At 37.8% G+C, this 17026-nt stretch overlaps 1 protein-coding gene across 1 annotated transcript in view; it reads left to right on the plus strand.

Annotated features, from left to right (window-relative positions):
• The window catches only part of ACER3 (alkaline ceramidase 3), a 53572-nt gene extending 37707 nt beyond the window's left edge, over window positions 1-15865 (plus strand). The window contains exons 7-11 of the mRNA XM_066175559.1: window positions 3994-4052; window positions 7369-7470; window positions 9825-9929; window positions 11419-11464; window positions 11973-15865. Coding sequence (XP_066031656.1) covers window positions 3994-4052; window positions 7369-7470; window positions 9825-9929; window positions 11419-11464; window positions 11973-12026 — 366 coding nt within the window. The 3' untranslated portion in view covers window positions 12027-15865. The remainder of the gene's footprint in view (window positions 1-3993; window positions 4053-7368; window positions 7471-9824; window positions 9930-11418; window positions 11465-11972) is intronic.
• The last annotated feature ends 1161 nt before the right edge of the window (window positions 15866-17026 follow it).

Raw genomic sequence — 17026 nt, forward strand, 5'->3', positions numbered from 1 at the left:
TTGGGGAATCTGTGTGGACCCACTGGATGCCTTAGAGGTCTCCTGAGTCCCTCCTGCTGCTTAGGCAATAGTTAATCATAGGCTTGTGGCTAATATATTCTGCCTTTTAGCAGAATATGTTCTTACTTTCTGTGTGTTCATGTTCCCTAGTACTCTGTTCAAAATTACCTTTTCAGGCATGTCTTCACCACAGAGCTTTTTCTGTTCTGTCATTGTCCTGCTGATGAGCACCTATAAAACTCACCTGAGTGACATTTTACTCATACACAGCTCATTGGAGGATGTCTTCCCAAGCGAGAACAGCTTTAATTCTGGCTGGTGCCTCTACCTGCACAGTAGCCTAGGGAATGAGGAAGGATATTCTGATTCTCCAAAGGTTCGGCTCTACGAGTTGTTGGAGGGGAAGCCTGACTTTCTGTGGCAGACAGTGTCCCAGAAGCTCTACAGCAGCAGTGACTTTTGTGTCATTTTGCCATTACATACATGCATCTAAACAGGACCAAACCCAGTGAATCTGAATTAGTTCATTCAGGAGCTGTCAAGGCAGCCTGTGGTACTACACAGCTATAATTGTGTCGAGTTACCTGATGTTTCAGTGTAATCTTGGGGTTGTCCTTCCTTTTTCTCTCAGCTCAGATTTCTTCTCCAGAAATCCAGACTGATGTAGAACTCAGTTTTCTTTTTGCAAATTGCAAATACAGTTTCCACATTCGAGTACTTAAATAACTATCTTTTGATGGCTGTTTGGGGTGTTAGATAAGCTGGTTGCCATGAACCCAAAATCTCTCAGTGTGGGCCCAACGTGTATACTAATATTTGGGGCTGATAAATTGATTTTATTAACCACGGATGGGCAGAAGGCCAAGAGCAGAGGAAACAGAAGTGGAAATAGCAGGCTATTGCTGCTTTCTGTACTAGAAGGGTAGATGAAGAACCAGTTTTCTATGCTGCCCCTCTCAGTGTGGAGTACCAACCTCTGACTTACATAAATGAATTTATGGATAATTCACTTATGTATATTATGTATACAATTTAATTTATTAAATTTAAATTTTATTTTAATTAATGTATATTATGTATACAATTTAATGGCAGTGTGAGACAAAATAGCAGAAAACTTGTTTGGGTTGTCATCTGTCACTTAAATGATATGTTAGCTAAAGAAAAGAAGGACAAAGGAATGGAAAAATTTGAGTTAACTTGAATAAGGCAGATTTTTCTTTTTTAATATAATATTGTACTTTGCCCTTCTTTGGCTGGATGGGTAATACCTAATAAAGTTTTACCATGATAAAAATAGTAAAGCCAAAGATGGTAAAGCAGATAAAGTAAGCACTGCTGCCTGACACCTGAACTAAGTTGTGCAGCTTGGTGTGTAGCCCTCTAGTAAGAAACAGCTGAGGGAGGTGTGCAGCTACAGTCTCTATATATATCACAGCAGCACCTCCTGGGTGTTCACCTTCAGCGAGGAGGATTGGAGCATGCAGAGCAGAACAGTTTGTTGTTCCAGTCTTTCACAGGCTTTTAAACACAAATGTATTTTACTGCTAACAACCTGTTTGGGTGGGGAAGCGGAAAAGGCAAGAAATTGAAGTGTCAGCTATGGACATATTTTTCTTCAGTCACTGCATGATTTTTTTTTTTCTTCCTCCCTCCATTGATACTGTCCTCTTCTGCAAGCCATTAAATCACTAGGAAATACCAAGTCAAAAACTCTGCAAAGAAAGCTTTTCTTAGCTTTTGCTCTTTCCTGCTTTTAGCAACTGCTGGACAAGGTAGCATTTTACCTGGGTTTTGGGCTGGCTGTGAGATCTGTTTCTCTAGGCATAGTCTGACAGTATTGTATTCCCTGTACAAAGAATCCAAAAGCAATTTGGGTACAAACATTAGGGTGGCCACAACCCCTAATGTGTATGACAGAAGTTGCTCTTAATGAATTGGGTTTTTTCCCATATCTCTACTGCAAAGGAGTATTTTAGCAATGGAAATTTTAAGGAGGAGAAGATCAGCAAAGAAAGAGAGATTAGCAAATCAAACTGTTATTTGGATTCTGGAGGAGTCTTTTGATGAGTGTCTTCCTCTGTACCATCCCTCTCTTAGAATAAATTGCTGGATTTGATTAGAAAAAAATGAAAAGGGCTGTTTTAAATGAGGCTGATAATGTATTTATGTGGTGGGATCTTTTTAGGCAAAATGTCAGCAATGAAGAATTGTACCAGCAGGCAGCATCTAGCACACCTGAGCACTCCCCTTGCTACCTTAGCTTGGGTCTGATAAGCACTTTGATACTCAGGCTGTGTCTAGCAGGTTTTGTTGGTTTTCTTTTTTTCCTGGTTTACTTGATGTATCCCAACAAGGGGACTGGAATTAACTAACAGCTTTGTATAAATTACAAACCAGAGCCAATTAGCCTTTCAAACAGTTTTGCTTTGTTTAGGTCTACAGAGCAGAACACACAGTAGTAGTAGTTTATTTACTAAGGTTCTTTAATCTTGTTCTGAATGCGAATTAAGAGCTGCTGTGCTGACTGACTTTGAATAGTCAGTATTGGAGCTTACTTTTACCTGTTGTCAAACATAAGGGCTCTGTTGTCTGTCTTGTTCTGTCTACATGCCCTATAATACAGCGTGTGCTACTAACCTCATCCTTAAAGCTAAAAGGAGTTCACAAATTTGCCTTTATGGACTTTAGGAAGGCAGGTTGCACTTTGCATTATTACAGTAACCTATTTTATGTGAGATGAGTGGACATGCTTACAGGATAGTAGGATCTGAACGCCCCAGTTAAAGCAGAGTGGGAGGTAGTCCCTGTCTCAAAAGACAGTCAAAAAGAATGAGGGGTATGAGGAGCTCAATATAATGTGGTAAGGACACTGGTTTGTAAGCACACTTCTTTGTGTGAGGTTTAACAGCTTCTAAAAATAGACAGCAAAGTTTTATAATTTTCCTGTTTCATGTAAAACAAAGACAATTAGATAGTAGCTAACTAGAAGCAAGATGAGAAAGTTAAGTCAGTGAACAACGAAGAAAAAAATACTGGGAGGCTTGTGGGCCCCTGGAGAGAGGCAAAAAGAGCAAGGCACAGCTGCTTGGAACAAACTGCCTTTTGGCAGGAGGAAACCAGTGTTCAGAATAAAAATATAGAAAGTAATTGAATGTCACCAGTGTCTAAAAATCCTCCCTGGTACAGTGACTTCTGCATCACTCTCAGGCATGACTGGCCTTCTTCTTTGGAAGAGAAAAAATGTCTTGGAGGTGGTGTTACATGGATTTTAAGTTTGTGAATAAAAAAGGAGAGTGATTTAAAGATCACAAGGCAAAAAGTAAATGATTGCTTTGACTTTTTATAAGTCAGGTGATTGCATTCAAATTCATCAAGCCTACAGTGAGTCAGATTTTGCTCATGGGTCTTTTCAGAGTGTACAGCCTTCCCGCTATATAATTAGATTGAATCCAAACAATCTGTAATAGTTGTTTGAAATGCTTCCTGGAAAGTTTCTCCCCATAGTGATGCTCAGTGTGGGAACAGCACATAGTCTATTCAGGTGTTTGCTTTCAGGAAAACACATTAATCAAGTATCAATGAAAGAAGTACAGCTTTCAAAAACAGTTTTAGCTGATGCTTGTTACAATCCTTTGCTAAAATGCACAGAGAGAGAAGAGAGAAAGGGGTTAGTTACCGTTTTTGATTTCAGCATGCCTACCGAGTGCCATCTAGTGTTTGCTTTCTGATTCAGAACAGTGGAACATTGGTTTTTCTCAACTGACTTTTCCTGCAATTGTATAAAGGCCATGCTTTATGATCATACTTCTATTTGAAACTTTAACAGAAGGCTTTCTGGAGATGAAGTTAGAAGGAATGCTATTTTCTTAAGACTTTAAAATTTAAAAAAAACCCCAAACAACAGAGGCTTCAAAAAATTTTTACTTGTGTAGTATTTTATAAGGTCTCTTGAATCCCATTGCTGAATTTTATCTCTTTTTCTATTTTCAGATCATGTATGGAACGCTAGTTTCCATCATAGTTCTAAGATCTGTTTATATAGTATTATGGTAAGTAACCATTTAATTCAGCGTTGTAAGTTACAACATATTATTTGCAGCTTTTATTTTTGGTCGGCTTAACATGAGAAATTGACAGTGGGAGAATTTCTTTGACTAGGTACATAATGTTAGCTCCTGGGTTCCCCTGGGTTGACAGGGAGTGGGTCATCACCTTGCACTTTTTTGAAGCCAGTGGGAAAACATTGAACTAAACTGAGATTTCTACACTTACGTAAGGTGTTCTGCTGGTGGCTTCAGCTGTTAGCCTGGGATTTAAACAGAAATTGAGTTTGTCCTCATATTGCTGGGGAGTGTGAAATCTGTTGCTAGTGTCCAAACTCTAATGACAGTACTGGGAGAGTGGTAAGAGTAAGACTGCAGAGTAGAACCATCATTTAGTAATTTCCTTTCTTCTTCCCTGCTTAAGTATTTAAAAAATAATAACACATGATAGTTTTCCTTACAGTCTTGGTTGGATAAAGTTAGGCATATTATTATTGAAATTAAAACTGTAACAAGCAAAAGGTATTAAAAGCACTAGAAGATGCTGAGAAGAATTAGAAACATCAGAGCACAGACTTGGTAGGTAAAAGGGAAGAAAATGGAATTTAATCAGTGTTGGAGTAAACACATACCTTTAGCTTTCAGGGGCTCAGTTGGTTGCCCATTTCTGTCTATCCCCTGTGAGTATTTGGTGTCCTCATGTGTTTGGGGATTGCTTTTGAAAATTACTTTCTTCTGTCATAATTTTAAATGTGCTTTTTGTTAAACTTTGTTTCAAGTTCCACGTGTGTCTGTTCAGGAACACAAGGAAGAATTTAATAAAATGTGAATTTGAAGTATTATAAAATCCTCAAATATTCTGAGTTGGAAGAGACCCACAAGGATCAAATACATTCATTGAATCACCTTCCAACTCCCATTTTAGTTCACATGGTTCGGCTTTCCCCAAGAAATTCCCACAGACCAAATGCAAATGTTCACAGACTTTCTTGTTAAGCCAAAAAAACTTAAAACTGTGTTGCAGCTTTAGAAACAATCATCAATTTAAAGGCACTTTTCAAACCTATAGACTGGAAATTTTAATCCTCGCCTGGAGATCTTAAGTGATACAACATTAATTCACCTCCAAGGGGAACTAAATTTATTCCAAATTGAAGTCATTTTAATTTTGTACTTATTCAAGGATTTAGCACAATTCTAGTCTCTTAGAATAAATTTCTTCCTGTCTGTGTAGACAAACTCTTGGGCCTGCTATTTTTCTACTTCTGCAAATTCCACACAATTATGTGTTCTCATTATTTCTGAAGCGTTTCATAGTCTTCTGTCTTTATCAATAACGTCACCACCTTCCCTCCCAAAGTATCACTCATTGTTTTGTTCCAGCAAAGTCTGTCTCCTGAAGTTCCACCTACTTTTCGCTTCAGTTTTAGGGGCTTGGAATGTATATTCTTAATTAGCTTGATCACTTCTTTGCAACAGGGGCCTACAAAGACTTATTTCCCCTGTCAGTGTTATAATGCAAACTCGGTAGGAAGTTGGGATGGGAAGAGACGTAGGTTTAAACTACTTCTAAATTTTAACTAAACTACTACTAATTTTAAATTAGTTCTGCTAGAGAAGCTCTACCAACCTGAAGGTACCCTTTTTTTTCCTCTAAAATTCATCCCCAAACACACTTTTGGATTTACTTTCTCTGCACTATCGTTATTTCCATCAGTAGTGCTAGCACTTGGCCAAGCCTCTTCCAGCTTACATACTGACCCTGATTTCTGCTTGTCTTTTTTTTTTACTTGACTTCCTATCACTCATATTTCTTCGTGTGGGTCTTGAAGTCATTCCGAGATTAGAGTGAAAATCCCAAAGAACAGCATGTTATTCCTTCCAGGCTACTACCTCATCCTATTCTCACCAGTTGTTCTTCTTCCTGCCTGTTCCCCCACCACCTTGCATCTCTTTCTCAGGTCTGCTTCCTTCCCAAGATTACAACTGGGCAAATATTATTCTGTGTTCACAAAGCATGTGATCCCTGTTAATAGGTGATGCCAATTGATTCCTTCACCAAACACCACTGTTTATTCCTCAACAATTCCAGCTATAATTACTTAATTACCAGCATGTTTAACATACTATTTAGTGCTATGTCATGGTCATGCTTAAGTCTCTGGAGCACTGAGGGAGTAATATTGCAGTGTAGTCTTTGCCATGTACTGCATGGTAGTCCACGCATTTATTAGACTAAACAAATAATTTTGCTATTTATATTGGCAGTCAGTTTATGAATATGTACAGCTTGTATCTGGTTAGAGCTTCCTCCACAGGGCAAGCTACCTGTTGTGTTTTGCACATTTTGGTTTCCAGTGCTCACAGCTCTGAAATGTGCTGTAACACACACAGTGGAGGGAAAAGCAGCTCAGGAATGTGTTTTAACCCAGAATCTCAATTGTGTGTTCATAACGTTTAAAAATAACTTGAACAGTATTTCGTGGCAGCCGTTCCGGGTTGGATTTGGGTTTGCTTTTGGACTTGTCTTATTAGCAGGAAAGGAGCCTTCCAAGTAGGAAGTTTACAATTTCATGGTCCATGATAGGGAAAGTAAATTTATTAATGATGCACTTTCTTGCATCTCATTCTTCTGTGTGCATTTTCCATATCTTAAAGATTTTTTTCTGCCAAAATTAAATTGACATTTTTCTATTCTCGGTAGCATTCAATTCATAAATTAGCATTAAAGTACTGGGGTGTGATACCATTCATTTGATTAGTTGTTGGTCATGGTGGTCTGTGGTCACAAAAGAGTAATTTTGAAAGACCATATTTACATAAATTCCCTAGAATAGGGATATCATCTCTTGGCAAAAACCCTCTTCTTTTGGGAAAGAGAGTCCTAGTTGGTAGCAGGGGGGTTTTTTGGTTTTTTTTTGTTGTTGTTTTTGTTTGTTTGTTTGTTTTCTTTTTTTCTTTTTTATTAATGAAAGAATATACATGGGACTGAAGAATTAGTACCTTTTAGCCAACTTTAGTTTTCCCACTTTTTGGTTCAGCTTGGAGAGTGCAGTATTTAGGAAAACCATTATAACTATAGAAGGAAAAAACAGTCTCAGAGAATGAGATCAGGAGAGAGGAGAAGAAAAATACAATATTTAAACAGATGAAATTTGAAGTTGGTATTGTTTTCTTTTGGGGGAAAAACCAAATGGGTAAAGAATTTTATTTACATATAGTAGCATTTCTGTATGTCACACATATTTAGTGTAGTATATATTAGTATATTTCTGTATCTTAAAGCATTCTGAACTAAACTTTGCACTATTTCTCTCTCAAGGGTATACCCATGGCTTAGAGGTCTAGGCTATACGTCTTTAACTGTATTTTTAATGGGATTTTTTCTCTGGAATGTGGACAACATTTTCTGTGATAAATTGAGGTGAGTTTTTTCACTTGTCTGGATAGCTCTTAATAGTCTTTAAGTATAAAGATTGGATTATTTCTGAGATGCATATTCAAGTCCATCTCACTACATGTATGGTATGCTGCCTACAAAACATCCATGAGATTTTATGCAGATTACTAGAGTCACAACTCAACATGGGGTTTTTAAACTTTTTTTTAACCATTTATAGATTTTTTTTTTAATTTCTCTTTAACTTCAAATTAAATTGAGAGAAATAATGTCACTGAAGTAATTTTGAGGATCTGTGGCTGACTAAAGCCTGCTATTCGCACTTGATTTCATTTGTGTTTTTATCCTGCTCCTTTGGGTTGTTTTTGGTTTTTGCTCTTCCATTTCCCAGGAAAATACCAACAACAGTAGTTCTGGATGTTAAAGAAGACATGCAGAACTACTGCTGTTACTACTGCTACTATTGTTCAAGAAAATACCTAGTACAATATCTATGTTACCAATAAACAGCACTTAGTTGCAATTCATGTGTTGCTCAGCAAGCTGGAAGAGATGGAAAGGTTAATTCCAGCATCCAGAAAAATACATTTTTGACAATTTGAAACACTGTTATGCCATGGAGTCTATGTTGTACAGAGTTGTCCTAGTAGGCTGGTTTGTCAGAGCCAAATAACAGTGTGCTGTAAAGAAATCTAAAGTTTTCCATCCCTTCTGACTTCTCAATGCCTATGCTAGGGTAAGCCAACTGAAAGTTAATTCCAACAAAGTATTCTTGAAACTTTTTTAAAATGAATATAATACATGATCTTCATCCCTAGGACCGTTTGATACAGATGTAGTTATTTGGCAGCACAAGTGGCTGGGTTTAGTTACTTTGCAAATATTGGCATCAGGGTTGATTTTTGCAGCTGCCTCACATCACTGGTGAGATCATAACCCCCAATTCACCAAACCTGCTGTGCTGCTCTGGGTCCATGGGGCTTTTGAACTGGTTCCTAGGCTCAAAAACGACACCAGCTGCTGAGGCACTTTTTTCCATCCTCATTTCATAAGGGGAAAAAATGTTAGTGTCTTTCCTGTAATACTTGTTTGGTTATGGGGCTAGAAAAAAGAAATGCTTGTTGACTAGCTTTAATCAGACATCTGCAGAGCCTTGGATTTCTCCAGGAGGTATTCTAATTTGCACCTTTGGAGAAAATACATTCCAGTTCCTTGAAATTCTTTATTCTCTGAAGGTCTAACTTGTGAATCATCCACCTACCTGCTCCGTTTAGTTTTAAAGTTCAAGACTTGAGTTTTGATTCAGGGTTTTTTGTTCCATATTTCATTAAATCTGCGACTTATTTAAAAAAAAAAAAAAAAAAAAAAAAATCTGTACCACTCAGTTTCTCTGATTGGAATGATACACTTTTGAATTTGAGCTTACAAATTTCCTGCCATCCAAAGGCTTGGAAGTTGTGCCAGGCTGCCAGTCTGTGTGTTCCACTGTGTCATTGCTGGGCTGACTCAGTTGAAGCTCTGTGGTAATATTTGTGACTGAGCAGCTTTGGACCAAGCACTTCAATATCAAGCAGTAAGGACATATTCCAAGAGCTGCAGATTTTTCTTCTTTAACACATTCAATCATTGTTTTCCTCTTTTTGTTTTGACAAGGGAAATGGAACTGTAAAAAAATGACCAGCGGATGCAAGCAGTTCCTCCACCATCAACCAAAATAGGGATTATCTGCAGAAGCCTAGTGAGCATGAGAAATAAGAGCAATGTAGTTCCTTTTCTTTATTGCTTTATGTCCATTTCTTAGCCCCTTCCCTCATAACTACAAAATACAAAGCGTGTTGGTGGAGTATTTCAGACCCCTACTTTAATTGCTTCCTCACTAAAAACCCATTTTGTCCAACAGAGAAAGGCATGCTGAGCTTCCATGGACCTGCAGAATAGGTGGTGTGATTGCCAGATTTAAAGTGATGATGTCTGATAAATGTCATTTCCTCTCTTGGACCTTAAACTTAGCATTTCATCCTATGGACAGTAGTTCACAGGGTTTTGGGGAGGACAGTGGTAGAATTCATTTGGGACTGTGGGATGCCAATAAATACTTCCATAAAATTTGAGTGCAGAAGTAATTGATCAGTCATATGAAAATATGTCCATTTTCTTTAAATATATAAGAAAGTCAGTTTGCTGATATCTCTCTGTACTGGCAGTGTAAGGTATAACTGCTGCTCCTCACCTGCTGAAAGCCTGACTCCATGAATCCTCACCTGTCAAGCACATGCCCAAGATACGGAAACAATGTGTGATCTGATAATCCAACATTGTGATTTGAGATTGCACAACTGGGAAAAAGTATTCCATTGCCTGGTATTTCTTTCTTTCAGAGCATTACGAGAGAAGCTGCCTCCCGTGGTGGGAGCTGTGACACAGTTTCATGCATGGTGGCATATTCTCACAGGCCTTGGTTCTTACCTTCATATCCTGCTAAGGTAGGAAATGTTTTCTAAACTGGCTGTTCACAGAGATCTTATGAGTTTTCTTAGGTTCAGTTGTACTTCAGAATGTTGTACCATCCAGAAGAACAGGAAAATGACTTATTAATAAACTGGTGTACAGTTTTCTTTCCTCTTTGTAACTGACCTGAAAACTCCCTAAAACTAATCTGTTTTCTTCAAAATGTAATCACGAGTCTTTAAATAGTCATGGTTCTTCAAGAAAACGTTATTCAGAAATGGGAACCCTGTGGCAGTTAAACCAAAACTATTTGACAGTATATTAATTTCAGAATGTAAGCCATTAATACCTGTCTGTTCTTGAGCAGCAATCCTGAAGTACTTTAACATGTTTAAATTTAGGAGCTTAACTAATCTTTTGATAGGCACTGTCACTTCTGAAAACCAGCAGGCATCCTGCTGTAGTGCAGAAGGGTGATGGCTGAAGTAGTTGTAGTGGAGCTGTTCCCAAAGGGCAGGGTATTAGTTTGTGGAAGAGACTTAAACAGCTTGGAGCCAGATTTTTGTCTCTTTTTTGCTCTGTACCACCATCTAGTGGAACCAGGGGCAGGAATAGAATGTAAGCTGAAATCTGTGAAGAATTTCCAATTTGATCCTCATCTAATGAAAAAATATTTTACCACTTAACCAATAACAAAGAGAAGGTCTGTTTTTGGTATACATCCTATGTAGTTGAGAAAACTTGATTACATATCAATTTTTCTACATCTAACGTGGTATTCACCTTTTTTGTCAGATGTTAAAATACCTAATTAAAGGAAAGTGCAAGGAAAATAAGTGCATTTCCATTAGATGATTTGATAGCTTACACATATACATTTGTGTGTATATTTATGCAAGCATATTTACCTACACATATGTGAATGTATATATACATAAATATGTACATTATTAAATATGTCAAGGTATATGGAAAACAGCTACTCCATTTTGTTTTACAGAGCTTGAGGTAATATTTTAAAGAAAATTCCTTGCAGGAATCAAACATAGGCAAGGTTTTCCCAACATGCCCCAAAGGGGCATTACCACTTTAAAAAACGTGAGGTCATTCACAAGAAAAGATCTACTGAGAGGAGAAAGTGTCTAAGAACAAAAATGAGATATAGAATTAAGCTATGCTGCTTTTTCCCCCCTTTAACATCTGCTGTATTTTGTGGTACACTGATTTAATTTCATCCTTCTAAAATGACAGGCTCCAATCCCCTTTTTTTTTTTTACCTCAGTGTTTTTTTCTTTCTCCTCACATAGGTGATAGGGTAAATTATTTTGCTAATTAGTCTGCTACAGGGGGATTTACTGGAAGTTAATGTCTCCTATATTGACTAAATCTAGGCAGAATGGGTAGCTCTGCAATCACAGAAACAAGTCTTTTCTGTTTGGAAAATAAAATTGAGATCAGGACATCCTTATTTTATATGTTGTCTTATACTTGAAATTTTAAGCATGCTTTTTTCCTTCTCCTCAGTTTATATACAAGGACACTTTTCCTGAAACACAGGCCAAAGGTGAAGGTAAGCAAACAGTATTTTGTGTTTATTAATGTACATTTGGGTATCTTGTGCTTTGAACTTTTGGTGGACTCAATAATTATGCCTGTTAGGGTACTGTCTTTGACTTCTGCTTACATCCCAAGAAATGCAGTTGAAATTTTATTAGAGTCACAGAATGGTTTGGGTTGGAAGGGACCTCAGTGATTATCTAGTTTCAGCCCCCCTGGCATGGGAAGGGACACCTTCCACTAGACCAGATTACTCAGAGCCCCCAGGTTACTCCAACATGGCCTTGAACATTTCCAAGGGTGGAACATCTACAACATCTCTGGGCAACCTGTGCCAGTGCTTCACCACTCTCAAATTAAAGAATTCCTTTTTAATATGCAATATGAACTTACTTTCTTTCATTTTAAAGCCATTCCCCTCTCGTCCTATCATTAGATTATGTTTAATAATGTTTGGTTTCTGTTCCAAGAAACATAATATTCCAAAGAATCTTTCCCTATTCCTATTTTTCTTTTGACAGTTTGTTTTTGGAATATGGCCTGTTCTTCTTGTGGAGCCACCCAAGAACCTTTGACTGAACCCTGGGCAGCCGCACACGATCACCTGGCCTGGCTGAATAAAGCATTTCAACAGTTACTCTGGCTGAAGTGTCAAAATTATGGATCAATCCCAGTACCATTGCTATTAAAGGACTTCTCTGTGCTACAAGGCCAGAACAGAGCAAAGAGCTGGCACACTAGGGAAATAGCACTTAGTACAGCTTTATTCTAAGTTGTTAAAACAAAGATTAAGACACAAGAGTTTTATGTATATATTGTATAGCTGATTATATTGAGGTAATATTTCGTGCTGGTCACAGAAAACTAACCATTTTTGAAGTGGATTGCATACGTTTTTTCATTCAGTTTTTTGTTGTTTCTGTGGTCAAAACTAATATTTGTAACTGAATGACAAAACCAGGCCATTGATGGCCAAGCTAAGCTATTTGTGTGACCTATAGTGAACTGAATGCTTAACCCAAACTACTTTAACCTTGCACTTTTATACAATTAATGAAGTATGTAATTGTTGATTTAGGCCTCTCTTCTACCTTGCTTTTCCACAGCCTCCTTTGCAATTTTTATTTTAAGCGAAATGGTTGGGATACCTGTGCCATTTAGTTCAGTTTGTACCAAGCTTCCATTTTCTCTTTAGTCCAACTGAGAGGTTCATCATGGAGGTTGTTCCAAAGTGTGACCAGTAGAAGACACTAAAATGGTGAAGCCTTGTAGGTGTTCCTGTTTGTGTCTGGAAACTCAATTCCTAATTTGTTTGATTGATGATTCATCACAAAACTGTAGAGTAACTGTAGAAACATAAGAAACAATCTTTTTTATTTTTTTGTAATTGTTATTTACATACCTTCCTTTTCTATCCCTTTCTTTAACTTCCCATTTCCCATTCATACTACAGATTGACAAACACCTTAGATGTGCTCTAGTTCAGTTTTGAATTCATCTTTCTCTTATTTTACAAATCTTAAATATTGGTCTGACTTTCAGAAGCATCTTCTTATTCAGAAACTTTGAAGGGAGAGTAAAGAACAAGACTCAAGAGGTTGAGGGTATTCCCAAATACAATGGCAGTGCTTTGCTTGCTTTTAATCTATCACTGCTTTGTCTGCGAGAAAGCTAACCACCTTTTAAGACCAGACTTAAGGGATTTAGTGTGGAGACAAACCCTGTTTTCTGCAATTTTTATCCACCCAGCTGATGAAAGTTAGTAGTAAAATGTAAAGAAAACATTAAACTAACAGTTTTTCAAAATATACCTCATATGAAGGCTGTGGTTTTGACTCTTGATTTTGGGGCAACTAACAGAGTCTATCTCTGTGCCTACTTGCTCCCATTCTATGCAATTTTTGTCTGCTTTTGATGCTCTTGAGGGATTTATCCTTCCTGCCATGTAGAAAAAAAAAGGAAAATGCCCAGACTGATCCAAAATCCCATTCTGTATTGATTTACGACGTGCTCACGTCAGCAAAGCATGGTAATCTAGCTGTAAAGCTGTCTCCCAGGTCTCAGAGTCCTGACTATTGAACAATCAGTGCTGGCTAAAATGGTCTCCTCCCTCTGATGTCCTTTTTCTCTGTTTGCAGTTTCTCTGCATCTTTCACATCCACCAGTAACTCTCTTTCCGATGTGAACCTCCAAATAAAAATGTGGCTTCTGTTATGTGACGACCCTGGACCCTTTAGATCAAATAACCCCAAACTCTTGGACTGTAAAAAGATACTTAGCCTTGCGTGAATTGAATGAGGTTTAAGCATGTGCTGATAGCAATGCATTTCAACCTGTACACCCCTATAATGACACGTGAAGGGTAATTTTTGAACAGCTTTGGTATCACTAGGCTCCAGTTCCATAGACAAGGTCAGTATCTGTGTTGGGAAATATAAGTGCTCTTCAGACTGAAAGAAGTCAGTAGAACTAGCACAGAGGTAAGAAAAAGCTGTTATGGATCAGGTGTCTTTAATTATCCAGAAGGCATATTTTTTGTAAAGAGATTTGAGAACCGTTTCAAAAATGTAGCTTGAAAATAAGTGCCTGCCTGTTCACCTCCAGGCTTTCTCAAGCGTTTTTCTGCACACTGTATCCCATTTTCTTATTTAGTATGTTTACATGTGTTCATAATTAGGGAAGGAGTCTCATAAGAGAAGCAGTGCAGCAGCAAGACATATCAACACTAACTTGTAATATCTGCTAGGTATGATATTATTTTTATGGAAATGAAAAAAATTTATTTTAGTGGCCTTAGTTTTGTTAATGAAGGGTGCTGGGAGTTCTGATTATTTTAGTAATTGCAAGAACCAGAGTGTCTTGAAAAGCCACTTTCTTATTGATCAGGCATCTCTACAATGCTGTATTTTAAAGAAATGTGTTGATTCTTCTGCACATTTGCAACTAGGAAGTCTATGATGAGGGAGTTTCAGATCTTGCTGAATTTTCAGGATTTAAAAAAAAAAAGTTGGAAAAGCTCATAGTTCAATTTTATACTGCTGTTAGTTTTTCATTCATGTATTATTTGTCATTGATTTTTTTTTTCTTAAATAATATGCAAATTGGCTTCTTCCTACATTCCAAATGACAACAAACATGCACACTTCTACCACCCTGCCAGCAGCCTTTCTTTTAACAGGTTATATAAGACCCTGAAGAATGTAATTTACCTTTGTATCCTTCTTAACATAAATAATCTAAAATCATGGGTGCTTTGGTTTGACTGCCTTACTGATCTTGTGAGTGATATTGAAAATGACAAGCCAGTTTTAACTGTGTGTCACTGAAATTCAGACTGCCTTTTCTTGTGCCTGGAAAGACATACGTTCTTACTGCTGTAATGTGTTAATTGTCTGTTAATTGCTTTTTATTTATATCTCTTGTATGACAATGTTGATTTTTTTTTTCTACAGACCTCAGAGCAGTATATCCCAAACTTTTCTTGCACTACATCTTAGCAAGTCATGTGTGATCCTATTTTTTGAGTAGGATTCAGACAGCAGCTACTTCAAAGAGAATTTTGGAAGTAGCAGGTGTCATTTGGTATGAATTCTTCAGGATGTGTTGGACAGACTTGATAGCAATGAACTCTTCTATTCCTTATATTTATGAAGAACCAGGAAATCTGCCACCATATGACCATCGAACTGACACAGGTGAGGAGCAAGTAGCTCTGCAGTCTGTGAGCTGAAAAATTCTTTCTTAGAAATAAGAGGAAAAACTTCAAAATTGCTCTTGCATCAAACCCATACCTTACTCTGGGAATTTAGATTTTTTTGATACAGCTCAAGACATGCATTTTACAGAACTGAAGATGCAAGGAGGAATCTCATCCATGTTTCAAAGGCAGTGTTGTTGGCTAGCAGTATTAGTCATCTCCAGACTTCATCTTAATGATTTTTCTGTTAGCACAGGGCTGATGTGCTGCCCATGAGTGTTTAAAAACTCCCCCCTAGTCAGAGTTGGAATATGCAGTGTTACCACTTGCCTGTCTACCTCTGTCGTGTATTGTACCTTACCTGTGCCCGTGATTACATTTGCATGAATGTGTGCACATCAGAGTATTCTGACTTAGACTGTGCAGCCCCTGGGAGTGTTGTATTGATTCGTGGCTGATTCTGTTCACTCCCTGTAAACATCCTCACTTGTTTGGTGTCTGTCACTTACAGCTTGTGCTCATTCTGCTGCTCATCTTTGTGTAAGTCTGGCTGCTTTAGAGAGAGATTTGAGTACGAGGACTTCAATTCACACAGGTGGAGCAAAATCTTTTGGGAGGGATATAATGGATATATTGCTCTGTAATTTGTTTTAATTCTCTTCTAATCCTGTTCTGTGCTGTCTTGCTTGGCTAAAGCTGAATTTTGTATGGTTTGAAGTGCAGTTGATTCTTTTGGCCATCGTGGATTTGCTTTTAACCTCTCATTTCAAGCAGCTGAATGTCTTTTTCTGCAAACACTTCCACGTGAATCTCAGCGTCAGAAAATCCTCACAATACCACCAGTGTCTCTCACAGTCACTATCACCTTGTTTAATCTGCATTCAAGAATTTCCATAATACCATTTTTTAAAACCTGTTTCTCTCTGTGGGTATATTTAATAGCAGGTGGTGAAACAATTCAGTACAGCACTGCTCAGTCAGAGGAGCTGGAATGGAGCAGCACTGCTGTTTTCTTTAGCAGACATCAGAATTGGGGAACACATAGAATTGGGGGAATGTGTGCCCCGTAATTTAGATTAACATATTCAGGTAAAACTTTCAGTTTACTTTAAACCCCATCTGCACTTTATAAGTAGGCAGTGGGAGGATTTAACTGCGAAGTGCTGTTTGACTGTGAGACTTTATCATGAAGAGGGATAAATGATGGAGTCTATTACACATGAGCAGAGCAAAGCCAGAAGGAGATTAAGAAATCTTACATGAAAAGAGAATAACAAAAGATTAAGCACAGAATCCTGTAGTATTACGTCAACCACCCTCCTGGTATCTGCACTTTAGATACTTGAATGTTTTGCTATTTATACATTTAACTTTCCATGTTGGCTCTGCTCTCTTCACCACAGAAGTGATGTAGTTTCTGTTACATTCAGTTCATTGTAGATGACTTAGGGGCTGTTTTATGAGGTTGGACATGATACAGACTGTTTTGTACGTGAATGAATGCATTTTCTGACCTATCTGAAATGTCCTCTGCCAGCTTTATTTGAGAGTCTGTAACCTAAAGACAGAGAACATCCTGTGTAACTATTAAAATTGGTTTGGGGTTTCTTTGTTCAGTTTCTCACGCACAACTGCCTATAGCTGCCAAGTGCCTGATCTCGTTGTTGCAAGGCTTTTCTGAGAGCTGGGGCTGTTTTCTCTTCTGAGGTCTGTAAGACAGTCTTTGGTAGGTGGGGGTCAAATTTCTTAAATATGCTCCTTTTGCAGGAATTACAGTGCTATTTTTAGTGGCTTTCCAGTTAGTTATCCAATACATGTCTGCCTCTGACTCAAACTTGAGCCTGACTACCTATCTTCTTGATGCTGTTGCATCTTTCC

Source organism: Chamaea fasciata, unplaced genomic scaffold, assembly GCF_029207755.1.
Source record: "Chamaea fasciata isolate MVZ Bird 193981 ecotype frontalis unplaced genomic scaffold, bChaFas1.0.hap1 SCAF_2, whole genome shotgun sequence".
Classification (NCBI taxonomy): Eukaryota; Metazoa; Chordata; class Aves; order Passeriformes; family Sylviidae; genus Chamaea; species Chamaea fasciata.